Source organism: Primulina tabacum, chromosome 18, assembly GCF_025594145.1.
Source record: "Primulina tabacum isolate GXHZ01 chromosome 18, ASM2559414v2, whole genome shotgun sequence".
NCBI classification, from domain to species: domain Eukaryota; kingdom Viridiplantae; phylum Streptophyta; class Magnoliopsida; order Lamiales; family Gesneriaceae; genus Primulina; species Primulina tabacum.
In genome coordinates this window covers 15,017,782-15,034,444 of record NC_134567.1, presented here as the reverse complement: position 1 = coordinate 15,034,444, position 16,663 = coordinate 15,017,782, and the positions used below count along the sequence as shown (strand labels likewise).

General features: G+C 36.4%; 1 protein-coding gene across 1 annotated transcript; it reads right to left on the bottom strand.

Annotated features, from left to right (window-relative positions):
- Positions 1-8,502: 8,502 nt before the first annotated feature.
- LOC142532311 (uncharacterized) lies at positions 8,503-8,964 on the bottom strand. Its single transcript, XM_075638632.1, has one exon. The coding sequence runs from the start codon at positions 8,962-8,964 to the stop codon at positions 8,503-8,505; it is 462 nt and encodes a 153-aa protein (XP_075494747.1).
- Positions 8,965-16,663: the final 7,699 nt, after the last annotated feature.

Here is a 16,663-nt window from a genome sequence, read left to right as displayed (position 1 = left end):
CTATCCAAAATGCAGAGCCATCGACCGCGGGGGCGCTCTGGTTTACACCGCGGGTGCGCTCACCCTACTGTAGCAGCACCGCGGGTGCAGTGTTGCTACTGTAATTCTATTCAACTTTCTGTCCATGCACTGCGGGTGCAGTCCTTCTTTAGGCGCGGGTGCGCTCATGCTACTGTAATTCTTCCACAATTCATGAGCTCAACCGCGGGTGCGGTCTATATCTCATGCAACACTTCATAATCTCATTTAGTGCCTCTCATTACATGTCATGCATACTCATATCTTCCGAATATCACATTAATGAAGACTAATAAATTTCAAGCCTTACATTTCTCCCCCTCTAAGAAATGATTTCATCCTCGAAATCGCATACAATCTATCAAATCATATATGAAAAGCACTATAATTAAAATTGAAAACATACTCACATCATGTAAATAACTCGGGATATATCTGTCTCATATCGATTTCTGTCTCCCAAGTCGCTTCTTCGATGCCATGACGACTCCACTGAACTTTCACAAGTGGAATAGTCTTCGTTCTGAGCTGTTTCTCTTTCCACTCAAGAATCTGTATCAGTTGTTCAACATAACTCAAAGTCTGATCAAGCTCGGCTTCGTCAGGCTGAATGACATGAGAAGCATCAGGCATATATCTACGCAGCATCAATACATGAAATACGTCATGTATTCCAGATAGAGAAGGAGAAAGAGTAAGTCGATATGCTCGATCGCCAATCTTTTCAAGAATCTCGTGTGGACCGATGTATCTAGGAGACAACTTTCCGCATTTGCCAAATCTGACAACGCCTCTGAAAGGAGAAATATCAAAAACACTCTGTCTCCTTGCTCAAATACTAACGGTCAACGTCTGATATTGGCATACTTCGCTTGTCTATCTTGTGCCGTCTTCATTCACTTCTGAATGATCTTCACTTTCTCAATCATTTCACGTATCATATAAGGTCCAAGTTCTGGTACCTCAGATACATCATCGCAGTACAACGGAGATCTGCACTTCTTGCTATATAATGCCTCAAACGGAGCCATCTCAATGCTCGTTTGATAGTTGTTGTTGTACTAGAATTGACACACAAAGGTAGTGAATCTTGCCAACTAGTGCCAAAGTCTAGCACTACAGCTCTCAGCATATCCTCTAAAGTCTGGATAGTCCGCTCCGACTATCCGTCTGTCTGAGGATGATAAGCAGTACTTAGGTGTAATGTCGTACCTAAAGCCTGCTGTAAACTCTGCCAGAAGTGTTAAGTGAATCGTGGATCACGATCTGATACGATAGACTTCGGCACACCATGCAATCTGACTACCTCTCTGACATATATCTTGGCCATCTGATCATGTCGGTATGTCATTCTGTACGGAATGAAACAAGCTGATTTGGTCAGTCTGTCAATAATGACCCAAATCGCATCACAGCCCCGGGATGATCGAGGTAACTTCGTAACGAAATCCATGGAAATGTGATCCCATTTCCATTCAAGAATAGCTAAACTCTGAAGTAGACCTCCGGGCTTCTTGACCCCAGGTGCGGTCAATTACAAACTCAATCAAAATTCATAACCTGATATAATCTATTTCAACATTCTGGTCAATCTGACTATTTCTTTGACATCGATCTTTGTCATCTGGTCATGTGTGTACGTCATCTTGTACAACTACTAGATATAGATTGAACAATCTGTCAATCACAATCATATCATATCACAATCTGGGAAGTATTATAGTGATCTCACTACGAAATTCATCGAATTATACTCCCCATGTCTAGTCAGAAATATACCAATTCTGTAATAACTCTTCTGATTTCTATCTTTCTATCTTCATTTATTGGCGATTCAGACATTCAATACAAATTCTGCCAACATTTCAGTACAAATTCTGTCACAACTGATTTAATTTGTCTATGTCAAAATTATATGTTCGAATATCATACATTCTCATTCATCAAAATGAAACCGAATCTACTACGGTGCATTTCGGACGCTACCTGTCATTTCAGATTCGAACTATTTGGTACAAACAAATCAGTTAATAATATAAATTTTTTAAAAAAAAGCTACCTGGTATTCGGTTCTAACTATCGATATCAAATTATGTCGTGCAAATCTGACACATTTGACATCATACGATAATCATTCTCATACAGTAAAAATCACATATCTGCCACTCTGATCGATGTTCTGCTCTGATTATCAAATTTAAGTTCTGAACATTCTGGTTAAATCTTTGAACTGCCGAAATTCTCGAATTCAACTCTGATTCGGTTTGAATAATCTGTATCAAACACTGACTTAGGATAACAATACTATCAAATCAGATTCACAATATCACTAATCTATATTGATCTAGTGAGTTCAGTAAACTCTTAAAACGGCAATTTCTGGCAGTATTGTCAATTCTGACTAATCAATCACGTCTTCATGTCGTTCTGATCAACTGCTATATATTATCTGCAAATATAATATGCCCTCAAACAATATAAGCTGTCTCAAATATTGTTTTAGAATAATAACAATACTCAAGCAGATAAAAAACAACAATCGTATAAGATAATCTGCCAACTCAGACTAAAATAAATTTCTGACATTTCTGAAATTTCTGATCTTTCTGATATCGGTATCGTTATCAGTCACTGATCACAATCTCAACTGTGTCAAAATCAATCGGTATATTAACTTCAGATATCGCTTGTTCTGAATACAATCTGTTTCAAGCAAGATTCTTATCTGAATAATTTCTGTATACAATAATCACAGTTCTCAGAGTATTCAGTACAATCTTCAGATATTCGATTCAATCAATCAGATGCTGTAAATATATCAAAATATCATAGATACAACGAGCAAGAAATAATCAGAATATCTCTGAACATACTGAAACATGCCACAAAGAAACACTACATCAAATGTAACTCCTGGCCGGTACTCTTCTACCGATATTTCAATTCTTTCAATTCATTCAGTGACATTATGTACATTCAGTATCATTCTGTACTGAATTCTAAAATACAAAAAGTACCTGGTATCAATTCAATTCTGAAATCTATCTTCCTTATATAAAGCAAATCCAAAATCTTATCTAGGAATACGTCAACCAACTCGTACATCACTGACAAATCTGCCAATACTAGGCTCGATTTCAGCATGTCTACTGAATACATAAGGATACCATCTGCTCCTTTTTGTATCAATCGAGTCATAAACAATACAGATATCAAAGGAATTCTAGATCTAGAATCCTTACCGTGGAATTTCTACTCATCAGCCCTATCTGGTCTGAATTTTATATTTTTCTGGAAGGAATCTACAATAGTTCTGTACTTGTTCAGCATATTAATATCAATAATGAGGTCAAATCAGAAACACAAGTACATCATAATCTAACTCGACTTCATTCTCATCTTACTGTAGTATACAATATTTCACAGAAATCTCTGATATCAATCCTTCTTTCCCAAAAAGTATGGGAATCAATACTTCTGTACAAACAGACTCAACAGATACAACATATCTCAATGCAACTCAGTTAAAGATAATCGTAGGGAATGCATTAGTATATATCAATACCTATGCAATATAATCATAAAAGAACAGTACCTGCCACTCTATCATCAGGTGTGTCCTGTGTCTGTTCCTCGGTCTTCTGCTCCCTAAAATCTTCTGAAACTTCTCTGAGGACAAACTCTAGCAAAGTGTCCCGGCTGTCTACAAATATGCAACTACCAGTCACTCCCTGGCATTGCTCTATGGGATGTCTCCCTCCGCAAGTTCTGCAATATACTCCAGTATAACTCGGGCTGGAACCACTGGAGCTAGACGAACCACTCAGTCCGCTCCCTAACTTCTTAAACTGTTTCTTTCGAGGTTTCAGCAAACCTTGCTTTCCACTCCTACTGCCTTTATCAAATCTAAGAGGGAGTTGTTGTGTCGGGAGTTGAATCACATCTAACCTTTCTCGTTGTCGAATCAGACTCACCTCAGCTCTCTTTGCCCTACTCAAAGTATCAGCAAAATGGTAAGGTCGCTGCATATTTATCAATGCAACTATCTCTGAATTCAATCCTTTGATGAACTGCTCAGCTAGAGCTTCATCATTTCCAGCTATCTGAGGAACAAAACGCAGTCGAGTAGAGAATTTAGCAACATATTCTTCAATATTCAGTTGGCCTTGTCTCAAATTCTCAAACTCTGCTCTTTTATCTTCTCGGTACGAAACTAAAAAAAATATTCGATAGAATTCGGCTTTAAAGACTTCCCACATGATCACAGTACCACGTTGTTCTAATTCTCCCTTTATTGTAATCCACCAACTCCTGGCGGCCTCTCGTAACTGGTGGAATACCAGTTTAATTCTCTGTTCATCTGAATTCTTAAGCAAATCAAACAACAGTTTTATGTCATCTAACCAATTCTTACACTCTTCGGAAATCTCAGTACCCCTCAAAATCGGCGGTTGAAACGACTGAAATTTCTTCAACTGTATTTCCATCGGAGTTTCTGATATATCTATCTGTTCAACCGAAGTACTGCCCCGTTCTGGAATTCTTCTAGGAGGTATATCTGATTACCAAAACCATTAGTAACCCAAATACTACAAACCTGTTCCATTCTTTCTCGGATCATCTTACTGCTGATCATGAATCAGATCTGATTCATACTCAATAATACATAATACCAACTCAAATCAGATAATCAGGTAACCTTGTATTTCAAAGATGTAAATCATAGTATCATGCTAGCATACATAATGTAAATCAACATTAAAATAAATCTCATGCTAGCAATCACATGCAAGGAAAGAAAACTCAATCTACCCCGCTCATTCTCTTCTATCTCAGTCTAAAGGATCTATCGCTCTGATACCACCTGTTGTGGGGACCCGGACGCTAATCATCTTCTTAATCATCTTTGGGATTTAATTATCAATTAAGATAAACAGGGTCTAAAAATTTTTCTTTTTAAGAATATAAGTGCGGAACGTAATAGAATGTAACTAATATACATCTCAGTATATAAGTACAATAATGTACAACAATTATTCACACTAGTCTAAGGTTCAACTACTAAATTTCAAGTATTAAACCAAGTCTACAATAAGTCCGGAATCACCACTCTAAACTCGTCTTCTCTCATCATCTTCTTGACCCCGATCCTGTCCCATCTGTTGTCATGCACATATACAAAACAAGACAACAGCAGGATACTCCGGTGAGAATAAATCCCAGTATAAAACATGGTAGACATGCATATACACAATATAAATCATAAAGCATATTATCATGCATAAAATGAATAGCAATAGATTTCATATTCTATGAAACTAAATCAAAATAAGCATGCATTAACAATGGGTTCCATAATCTCTGAAACCAAAATAAAATAAGCACGCAACTCAATTCAATTCATATCTTGACTCAACTCAACTTTAACTCTAGGGATCCCGATGTGAATAAGATGTAACAGGTCTCCCACCTACTCTCCCAATCGTGGTGGCGTTACATCTTATTCCTAAACTTCGGTCTGGTCTGTATCGAAATCTACAGTCGGAGTGAATCTGATCCGAAGCATCGATATCACCGAACGTTTAGAAAATTGGCGTATCTACCAATGATACTCCTATCTCAGTACATATATATAAATCAATATAAAGTACAAACAGAACAAGTATGTGATTTTGTTGGGAAACTCAAATTGAATCTCGTTTGAGTTGTGTCTTCCCAAAACAAAACATGAATTATACCTTTCGTCGTACAGTCTTTATCGTGATCGAAGTCTCGATGTCGAATCTGTCAATATCAAATCTGAAATGGCAATGTTGAGATGCATTCTATCAATCTTTATTCAATTCAACACATCTACGAATCAATGATCAATCTTGACGGTATAACGGCGTAATCTTTCGATACCGATCAACTCAAACAATAAGAATCTCAACATATATCAACAAACCATAAACCTCAATTCATAACCAACATAATATACTCGTTAGCATCTCAGAATCTGCAGAAATCGGAATATGTATATGCTGGAAATTGAGAACAATCATATACAATATAATTTCTTCAATCCGTTTACGTTTCTACGATGTACAAAATCTCAAGAACATATATCTCTACTCAAATCATCATTCCTCCAACATATAGATTTCAAAACATGCTGGAAATGAACAATACTTACATCCCCTTGTAGCACTTGATGAGAGGAGCAATAATCTATGTTTGGATTGAAGTTGGGATGGTTAAATCTTGAGTAATCACAATTCAAAGATGGAATGAAGCTTGAGGGAATTCGCTGAACTTGCTCTCCCTTTCTCTCGGTTCTTAGGCTAGCAAAGAAGGAAATGAAGACACATACACCTTATATGCATGGCCAGGACAAGTGTTATTATTTTTAATAAACACGTTGCACCGCGGGTGCGGTGGCTTCTTGACCGCAGGTGCGGTCTGCTCTCGGCAGCCCTATCCAAAATGCAGAGCCATCGACCGCGGGGGCGCTCTGGTTTACACCGCGGGTGCGCTCACCCTACTGTAGCAGCACCGCGGGTCCGCTGCCTCTGGGACCGCGGGTGCGTTGTTGCTACTGTAATTCTATTCAACTTTCTGTCCATGCACTGCGGGTGCAGTCCTTCTTTAGGCGCGGGTGCGCTCATGCTACTGTAATTCTTCCACAACTCATGAGCTCAACCGCGGGTGCGGTCCTTTCCTTACCACGGGTGCGGTCTATATCTCATGCAACACTTCATAATCTCATTTAGTGCCTCTCATTACATGTCATGCATACTCATATCTTCCGAATATCACATCAATGAAGACTAATAAATCTCAAGCCTTACATCAACTATCACCCAAATGGCGTTGAATCCTCTGAGAGTACTTGGCAATCCCACTACGAAATTCATCGTAATATTTTCCCATTTCCACTCAGGAATAGGAAGTGGCTTAAGCTTCCCGGCTAACATCTGTGTTCTTTCTTAACTTGTTGTCATGTCAAACACTCGGACACAAAACGGAAGATGTCTCGTTTCATGCCCGGCCACCAGTATAATGTCTACAAATCCTTATACATCTTCGTACTTCCATGATAAATGGAGTACGTAGTACTATTATGGGCTTCCTTCATAACAACTTCTCTAAGTGAATCACCTTTCTGCCAAGTGCTCTCCCGTTTCTTGTAGCTTGTAGATTTCTGTCCCGATTTCAATTCTCCGATCATTTCTTCTACAAATTCATCACGTACAAGTTAGACACGATCATATGCATATGATAATTCTAAAGCAAACAAAATGCATATGAAATGCATGCACACACAATACAAACACACACAAAACTAATGCAATAAAACACGTAAAAATAACACCTATCACCTACTGCAAACTCTAGCTCCCTTCGCCGCTTATCAACATAGCTTTTTTGGAAGCTTTGACCAGTCTTCATACTATATCGGATTTTGACTACTAGGTCCGCTGTCTGCTTGATCATGTCCCGTCCTAACTCTCCTCTTTCACCAACCTCATCACAATGTATCGGTGATCTACATTTCCTACCATAAAGTTCCTCCTAAGGAGCCATACCTATAGATGGCTGGTAGCTATTGTTATAGATGAACTCCACTAGAGGTAACTTTGGTTCTCAGCTGCCATAGAAATTGATAATACAAGCTCGAAGTAGATCCTCCAAAATTTGAATCACTCTTTCACACTGACCATCGGTCTAAGTTTGAAACACTATACTGAGCAGCAACTTCGTTCCTATTGGGTGTAATAATTGTCCCTGCTTGGTAGAACATTTGAATCGTGGTGCTTGAGCTGCTGTGCGGTTTAAAAGATTTTAGTTGCACTATTACTACTAGTTATAGCTTTTGGTAAAGTGGCAAGCGCTCGGTCCTACAATTTGCATCCGAGCCAAGGGCACGGGTTCGATTCCCATTGATTGCAAAGAGTGCAATTATTGGGAGGGAGATTGTTGGGTACAATAATTGTCCATGCTTGTTAGAGCAATCGAATCCTGATGCTTGAGCTGCTATCCGGTTTAAAAGATTTGAGTTGCACAATTATTACTAGCTATAGATTTTGGTAAAACGGTAAACAGTCGGTTCTACAGTTCCATAGCGGAATATAGACTCTTCCAGAAGAACGATGTGAACCTCAGATCCCTTTCTGAAACAATAGACACTAGAATTCTGCATAGTCGGACTATCTCTCGAATTTACAGCTCTGCGTTTAATGTCATTGTGAATGTCGTCTTAATAGGTAGAAAGTGCACTGATTTTGTAATACGATCAACTATCACCCAAATGGCGTTGAATCCCCCGAGAGTCCTTGACAATCCCACTACGAAATCCATCGTAATATTTTCCCATTTCGGGAATAGGAAGTGCCTCAAGCTTCTTGGCTAACCTCTGTGTTCTGCCTTAACTTGTTTTCATGTCAAACACTCGGACACAAAACGCAAGATGTCTCGTTTCGTGCCCGGCCACCAGTATAATGTCTACAAATCCTTATACATCTTCGTACTTCCATGATAAATGGAGTACGTAGTACTATTATGGGCTTCCTTCGTAACAAATTCTCTTAGTGAATCACCATTAAGAACCCATAGTTGATCTCGATATCGAACCATGCCATCCTCCTCAGAATACAGCTTTCGACCCTTTGATTCATCTCTCAGTCTCCATTTCTGTAATTTCTCACCGGAAGACCGACCTTCACGGATTCTATCCCTCAGGGTCGAATGAACTGCCATAGTAGCAAGATTAGGATCCTCGCTCCTAGCATACACTGGAAGCTCGAATCGCTGAATCTCTTCTTGTAATGGTTTCTGAACTGTCAATTGAGCAATAAAAGCTATCTTTCTACTCAAAGAGTCTGCGACTACGTTAGCATTTCCCGGATGGTAGCTAATATCACAGTCGTAAACGTTCACCAGCTTTAACGATCTTCGCTGCCTCATATTCAACTCTTTCTGGGTGAAGAAGTACTTCAAGCTTTTATGATCAGTGAAAAACTTGCACTTCTCCCCATATAAATAATGTCTTTAGACCTTTAGAGCAAATACTACTGCTGCAAGCTTGAGAATATATGTCGGGTAATTCTTCTCATGAACCTTCAATTGTCTAGATGCATATGCTATCACTCGGTCATTCTGCATCAGGACTAGGGATGACAATGGGTAGGGTATGGATCGGATTTCATACATCCATCCCCATACCCGTTTATTAAATTCATCCCCATACCTATCCCCATAGCCATCGGGTATTGAATTTCATCCTTATCCCCATACCCATCGGATTATCGGATACCCATACCATATCCTACCCAAATACCCTATTATCATATACAATTGAATTTTTTCAAATTTAAATTGTTTCAACGAAATTATTAATATTTAAAAAATTATTTGAATGAACAATAAGAAAAATTATTAATGATAAAAATTTACAAAATAAATTTTATAGAATAAATTACAAATTTTAAAAATAGTTTATTTTAGTTGAACAAAAATACGCAATTCAACAAAAATATAGTAGAATTTACATCATATCCAAAAATTCATAATTCAATTGATTAATCATCTATGGGCTACCCCTAGCTTTATCATATGTAAACATTATCAACCCAAAATCAAACTAGATCGGTTTATCTCCGAACTAATAGTACATGTCTTCATCACTTGACATTGTAGTGTCCTGCAAAATGATGAAGAACAACATAAATAATTGACCAATAGTTTATTTTCAATGTCAAATTTAACAAAATTAAATTGTATTAAAAACTTACAACATCAACATCAATAGTGTCCTCATCATATTAAACTGAAGAGTAATATGCTTCTGTTTCTTGTGAACTTGTAGCTACAAAATTCAAAGAAAAAAAATCGTTACTGTAAATTGTAAATTAATAATATTTTTGTTCAAAAACAATAAAAACTAAAAATGCAATTTATATTACCTTGTTTCTCATTCAATAACCCACTTTGAGTGCACATCAACGCTTCTATGATTTTTGGATGAAGCCTGCTTCTATGTGAACTCACCAATCTACCACCAGTACTAAATGCTGATTCTGAAGCCACCGTTGATATTGGAATGGCAAGCAGATCTCGTGCTATCCTCATCAAAGTGGGATATTTGATTCCATTGGTCTTCCACCACTCTAATATGTCAAAATCAACATTTCTAGGCAACACTTTGTCTTCCAAATAATGATCTAGCTCAGTCTTCAAATCAGTGTAAACATCACAATCAAGTGCTACTTCTTTATCGAAACTATCCAAAAAATCAACAATAGTAGTATTCAATCTAGTCTCCATTGATCTTTGTTCAACACTTGCATAATCATTATTATTTGTATAACCGTCAAGCAAATCATAACACATCTTTTTAATCTTTCTAACAGGTTCTTTAAAACCAATAACTTCAATGTGTTCTTTTGAAACAATACTCAACCAACTTTGTCTTATATCTTGAATCTAAAATAGTAGCTATTCCCATAACTCCATATATATCACACCAATACTTGTCAAATTTGGAAAGCATCCTTTCAGTCATGGAAGAAATTACCTTGTTAGGAGATGTGGTCCACTTGAGCAATGAAGCTTTAATTTCACAAACCTTGGGAAAAAAGATATTAGTTGTGAGATATTTTCTTCCAGAAAATACTTCAGTCACAGAATAAAACACTTGCAACATTTTAGAAACCACTTCTGCTAACAACCACACATCATCTGTTGGGAAACATTTATATGATGGATCACGAAATCTCAGACGAGCAAACACATCTTTAAAAGATATAACAGTCAGAGCATCACATATGTTGAGTTCCAACGGGTTTACAATCCAACACCAATTTTTTAGCATTCATATTGCGTACTATCATCCGTGCCACATCATCAAACTTTTGCTCTCTTTTAGGAGATGCTCTCCAATATGTGACACTTTCACGAATTTTCTCAACAATAGGTGCAATGATATCCAAACCATCTTGGACAACTAAATTAAAAATATGAGCAGCACAACGCATATGAAGTATAGACCCTTGCATCATAAGTGTAGAATGATCAAGCTTACGCATCACATAGTTCATAAGAGAATCATTAGTAGAACAATTATCAACAGTAATGGTGGATATTTTCCTATCAATATTCCAATTCATCATAGACTTAACTATCACATTAACAAAGACTTCTGAGGTATGTGGAGAACGAACATAAGCAAACCTACATAATTCAATTAAAATAATGTATATATGTAAGTAACTATTTAACTGAAATCATAAAAAGTGTGAAAAATATTACATATTTGAGTGACAAATAGAATATATATCTCAAAATACGACCTTGCAAAATCCAATTATCATCTATGAAATGGGCAGGCAAAGCCAAAAATCCTTTCCTCTAATTAGTTGCAGTCCACATATCGGTGGTTAAAGCAATTCTGCCTTTATTAGATTCCAATAAACTCAATACTTTTGTCTTTTCATAGTCATACATTTTCAGTATATCACTTTTGATGGTATTGCGAGTTGGAACATTGAACAAAGGCTGAAGACTTGCTAAAAGTTTATGAAATCCATGATGCTCCACTATTTCCAATGGATACTCATGGGAAATTATCGTTTCAGCAAGATTTGACCTTGATGTTTCTTGATTAAATTGAATGCCTTTAATAGCAAAATCCCCCTTGTTTTGCTCTTTAATCAGCAGTCTCTGCCTTATATCACTAACAGTTCTTCTTGGAAAAGTTTTGAAATGTTCACGTAAATGTGTTGTCCCATGTTTGCTTTGACCAGAAAGAGATTTTTTGCAGTAGTTGCAAATTGCCTTATCCATTTCATTAATTTTCTTCCTTTCAAAATGATTCCACACATCAGAAGTTAACTTTTTCTTTCTTGTTTCAACAGGAGAGGCACCATCAACAGATGCTGTATTTTTTGGAACATGTGGAACCACGTGATTGATTTCAAATAGCGGTACTTCATTTTCTGTTATATGATTTGTTGAGTCCATTTAATATACCTGAAAGTGGTGAAGTAATGTATGTTAAAAAAAGACAAAATAAAATAAAATAGAGAAAATAACAATGTCTTTTTAGTTCGAACTTAAGAGGAATGAGAATAAATATTAGAAAAATCTTAGCCCTTTCTCATATTTGGACGCAAGTTTTTACAAAGATCAAGAAGTCAAAAGTAAACATCATAACAAAAAGTAAATAATGACAAATACCTTGAGGATACACCCTTCTGTCACTTGTTGAAAATTTAGATTCTTCTTCTTTTCATCCAAACACAAGACAAGTAAATCAAAGGGACAAAAAAGAGACATAATAAAAATAGCTAAATTAATAATCCATCAAATGAATCAAGGCATGGAATGCATAAAAAAATTCATAGAAAAATACCAAATAAGATAAAATTGATTACTAAATAATCCCAACATAAATTATCCACAATTATGTTGCAACAAGGATTAGTAAACCCCTCAATCAAAGCAAATTAGTCAATAAACTTGGTAAACATACAATTATTGAAATAATCAAAATTCAAAACCTAGAAAACTATAATTTTAAAATATAGTTATATCACAATATATTTTGCTATTATCTTCTTTCGGCATTTGAAATGACAAGTGGTTTCACTTTCTACTGTAATTTTTTATGTATTGTTGGATTTCCATCTCTCAATCATATCTAACCTTAACGAAGAAATCTTGAGAAAAATAGCCAAAGTTAAAAAAAAAAAAACCAAAATCAAAACCAAAGAAAGAAAACAAAGTCACGTACATTCCAAACTCCCAAAATTAATTGGTTAAAAAAACCCTAAAATGAATTGGGAAATATGCGATTCAAAAGATCCATGAAAATCGTTGGCGCATTGGTCAAGCCGAATGGCATCACCATAAACTTGTACTGACAATATCGAGTCCTGAAAGGTGTCTTATGAAAATATAGCTGCTTTACCTTCAACTAATGGTATCCGAACGAAGATCTATCTTCGAGAAAAATGAATCTCCTTACAACTTATCAAAAAATTCCTCAATTCTAGGTAAACGATACTTATTCTTGATAGTGACTCTGTTCAGCTCTTTATAGTCAATGCAGACTCGCATACTACAATCCATCCTCTTTACAAATAATACCGGTGTGCCCCACAGAGAACAACTTGGGGGAACAAACCTTTGTCAAGAAACACCTGAATATGATCTTTCAGCTCTTTCATCTTAGTTGGTGCTAAATGATCGGGTTCTTTAGAGATTGAAACTATACCCGACATCAGTTCAATAGAAAATTCCACATCTCGATCTGGTGGGATACTAGAAACATCCTCAGGAAAGACTCTAGGAATGTCTCTGGCGACCTCAACATCGTCTAACTTCTGACTATCAGGAACAAGTACTGAAGTAATAATTGCTAGAAAATGTTGGAAGCCTCGTATCATAAGCTTCCTCTTATACATGCAAGAGATAATGTGCGCTATTTGCTTGTTCCTTGATGCTTCAAAGAAAAACGCTTTCCCGCTGGACGGTCAAATAGATACTGACCTCTGTCGGAAATCTATCGAAGCTCCATTTGAAGATAGCCAATCCAGGTAAAGAATGATGTCGAACTCAGGCATCGGGAATACGATGAGATCTGCCTGAACCACATTCTTGTGCAAAACAAAGCTCCAGATTCCTCACAATGCTCGTGGAAACCATCTGATCACCAAAAGAAATGTAAACTTTAAAGCCTAAATCCATATCCTCGAGTATAATCTTCAGTCGCTTGGAAAATGTCTCGGATATGAATGAGTGTGTAGCTCTTAAATCTAGCAATGCATAAGATGCTATACCTGTAATAAATATCCTTCTTGCGACAAATATACCATCAAAACCAATCGATTTGAAAATTTCGAAAATTGCATCTTTTGCCCAATAAATTTTGAAATTATTCAATTTAAGCCCTATCTTCTCTAAATTCATTGTTTTTATCCCTAAAATTCTAGAAATTACGGAAACAGCCCGTGGAATTCTCAAACTTGCAATTTAGTCTATGAATTTTCGAAAATTCTAGATTTCAACTTGGAAATTTCGGTCATCTCAATTTCAGTCTTGAACTTCTTAAAATTACAGTTTAGCACCTGAATTTCTCGGCCTTGGGCATTTAGACCATTAAAATCTCGATTTTTGCACTTTGGCCCTTCTAGTTTTCAATTTATTCAATAAGCGCCCCATATTTTCGATCCTTTCTTTTTTTTTTAAGCGTTAAAATCCTTATTTTGATTCAATTTATTCCTTTATATTCTTAAAGCTCATATTCTATGCCCATTTCTAAAAGTTCAATGTCATCCCTTAAATACAACTAAGGTAGTGCATGTAACCTAGTTTCTTTTAAGTATGTTATTATCCCATTCAATTCCACTAATCAATTTATTATTCCATGCAATAAAAGAAATGTAAGAAAATTAAGCAGCTCGGTTACCTGTTATCAAAGTCGTGTATGTCTCAACTTCATGTTAGAGTAGGTGCCCGTCGAGCCAAGTGTTGGCCGAGTGTTCATAATGAAACTCTATGTATAAACGATCTTTATTTTAATAATATTTGAAATTATTATTTTGGCACATCTTTATCTGTATACCCATGCTAGTTGCATAGATAAAGCCCTTGAATATACAAATAGTAGAAAGAATATGAGATGCTCATATGATGAGTATCATGAAACTTATATTTGGAATACTGTATATTTTAAACAGTTCTTAGTCGATTCAGCCGCCGCTAAGAAGGATATAGGCCGCTCGAGTTCGAGACTAGTATCTGCGATGTGAGTACCATGTTTCATTGGTAGGGGACATTGTGATGTCCGAGCATGCAGATAGGTGCTCCTGGTAGAATGCACTGAACAACCCTCCATAAAGGACTTTCCAAGTGGTTCTCACTTATCGAGTGGAAACGTCCTAGTTTTTGGTTGTACACCATTAGTCCTTATGACCCGGGACAACATTGAGACTCTATGTGCTAGAATTACACTTTGACTTGTTTACCGACTCTCATGGGGTCATCAGGTGGCAAGTTTGGGTGTTCTGTTGAAACATATAGGAGTCAATGCATTGTAGTCGGGGATTCACCGATTACCTTCGGGTATGGATATCCTATGTGCTCTTATGTGTATGTAGGTTGAAATCTCTGATCAGAGTATGGTGGTAATTATGAAAGAGGATTCATAGATTACACCATCGATGCAACTACGACATGACACATAGTATCGATTCATTGACAACTCTCGATAAACCAATGGTTGTCGAATCGGTTGGGATATATGAGTTGAAGGGACCGTACTGTACGCTAACCATAATTGAATGGTTCTTGCAGGCACTATCATTTGATACCTAGGGAATCATGTAAGCGATGCTGCTAGACGTTTAACTAGATTGTTTGGGTACTATCAGACTTGAGTTCTGACGTTCTTATTATGAAGGAGTTGATAATTAATAATGGAGCAATTGGGTTATGCTCGTATAAGGAAATGTTTAGTCCTAATCACATGGAGATGTGAACCCACGGCTAGTTGTATCAATGAACCATTGAGGGTCACACAAGTGCTAACTTTATAGATCCCGTTGAGAAGTAAAATAGTTCAATGTGTTGAACGGCTTATAAAGGAGTTTATAAGCGTAAATAAAAATAGAAGTATGACTTCTATAAGGAGAATGTAACTTTTAATTTGAGAAAGTGTTCCAAAATTAAAAGTTGGCCAAACGAGTAATGTATTTAAAAATTGTGATTTTCATATACATTATCATGGACTAAATTAAATTAATTCAAGTGTTGAATTAATTAAACACTAGTGGGCCTAGTAGAGTCCAAATAATTAAATTGATTCAAGTGTTGAATTAATTAAATAATATTGGATCTTGTAGAGTCCAATAAGAAATAATAATTTAACTAGTGGGCTTGAGTAAAATTAAGTAAAGTTTAAATAGTCTCAAAATGTGTTTGAGATATATAAAATAAAAGTCCATGGGCTTTGTTAATGTTACATGCCCAAATAATATAATATGCATGGGGAGGAGGTGAAGAGTTGGGAAACAACATTTTTCAATTCACAAGGCTTTGTGTCTCCCATGCTCACTTAACTTTTGATACACCAAGAAAAATGAATTCCTCTCTCCTCCCATTACCATATGGCCGAAACTTCTTGCAAGTTTTCTCTAATATTTTCTTCTCCATTTTGTTGAGGAAATCTTACACTTCTCAATGAAAAATGCTCTAATTTTTCTAGTGCAAAATTAGAGTGGTTCTAGCTTGTTGGTGGTGGACCTAATTTTGAAGGAAAGATTCAAGAACAAGGTGAAGCTTGTAGATTGTCTTGCCTTTGAAGAGCCAAGTTATTTACAACTTGGTTGGAGCCATCATCAACCTCAAGAGGTTGATCGGTATAATTTGTAAACACCCTATGAATGTCATTTTGGTGTTTTTGTATTTGCTACACATCTTAGTAGAGGTGTTCGGTTTTCTCTTCTTGAAATTAAAATTTTGAACTTCTGTTGTGTATTCGAACACCTAAAATCGATCCCCTTTCAAGTGGTATCAGAGCTAAGGATACTATTTTGTGTAGCTTATACAAGATATTATATTGAGGTCTATTTCTAACCGCATGAGATAAGTTTTTGCAACAAAA

What these genes read in the sequence shown, in the direction of transcription:
- LOC142532311 (XM_075638632.1), bottom strand. Translation starts at nt 8,964, where the DNA reads ATGAGGCAGCGAAGATCGTTAAAGCTGGTGAACGTTTACGACTGTGAT.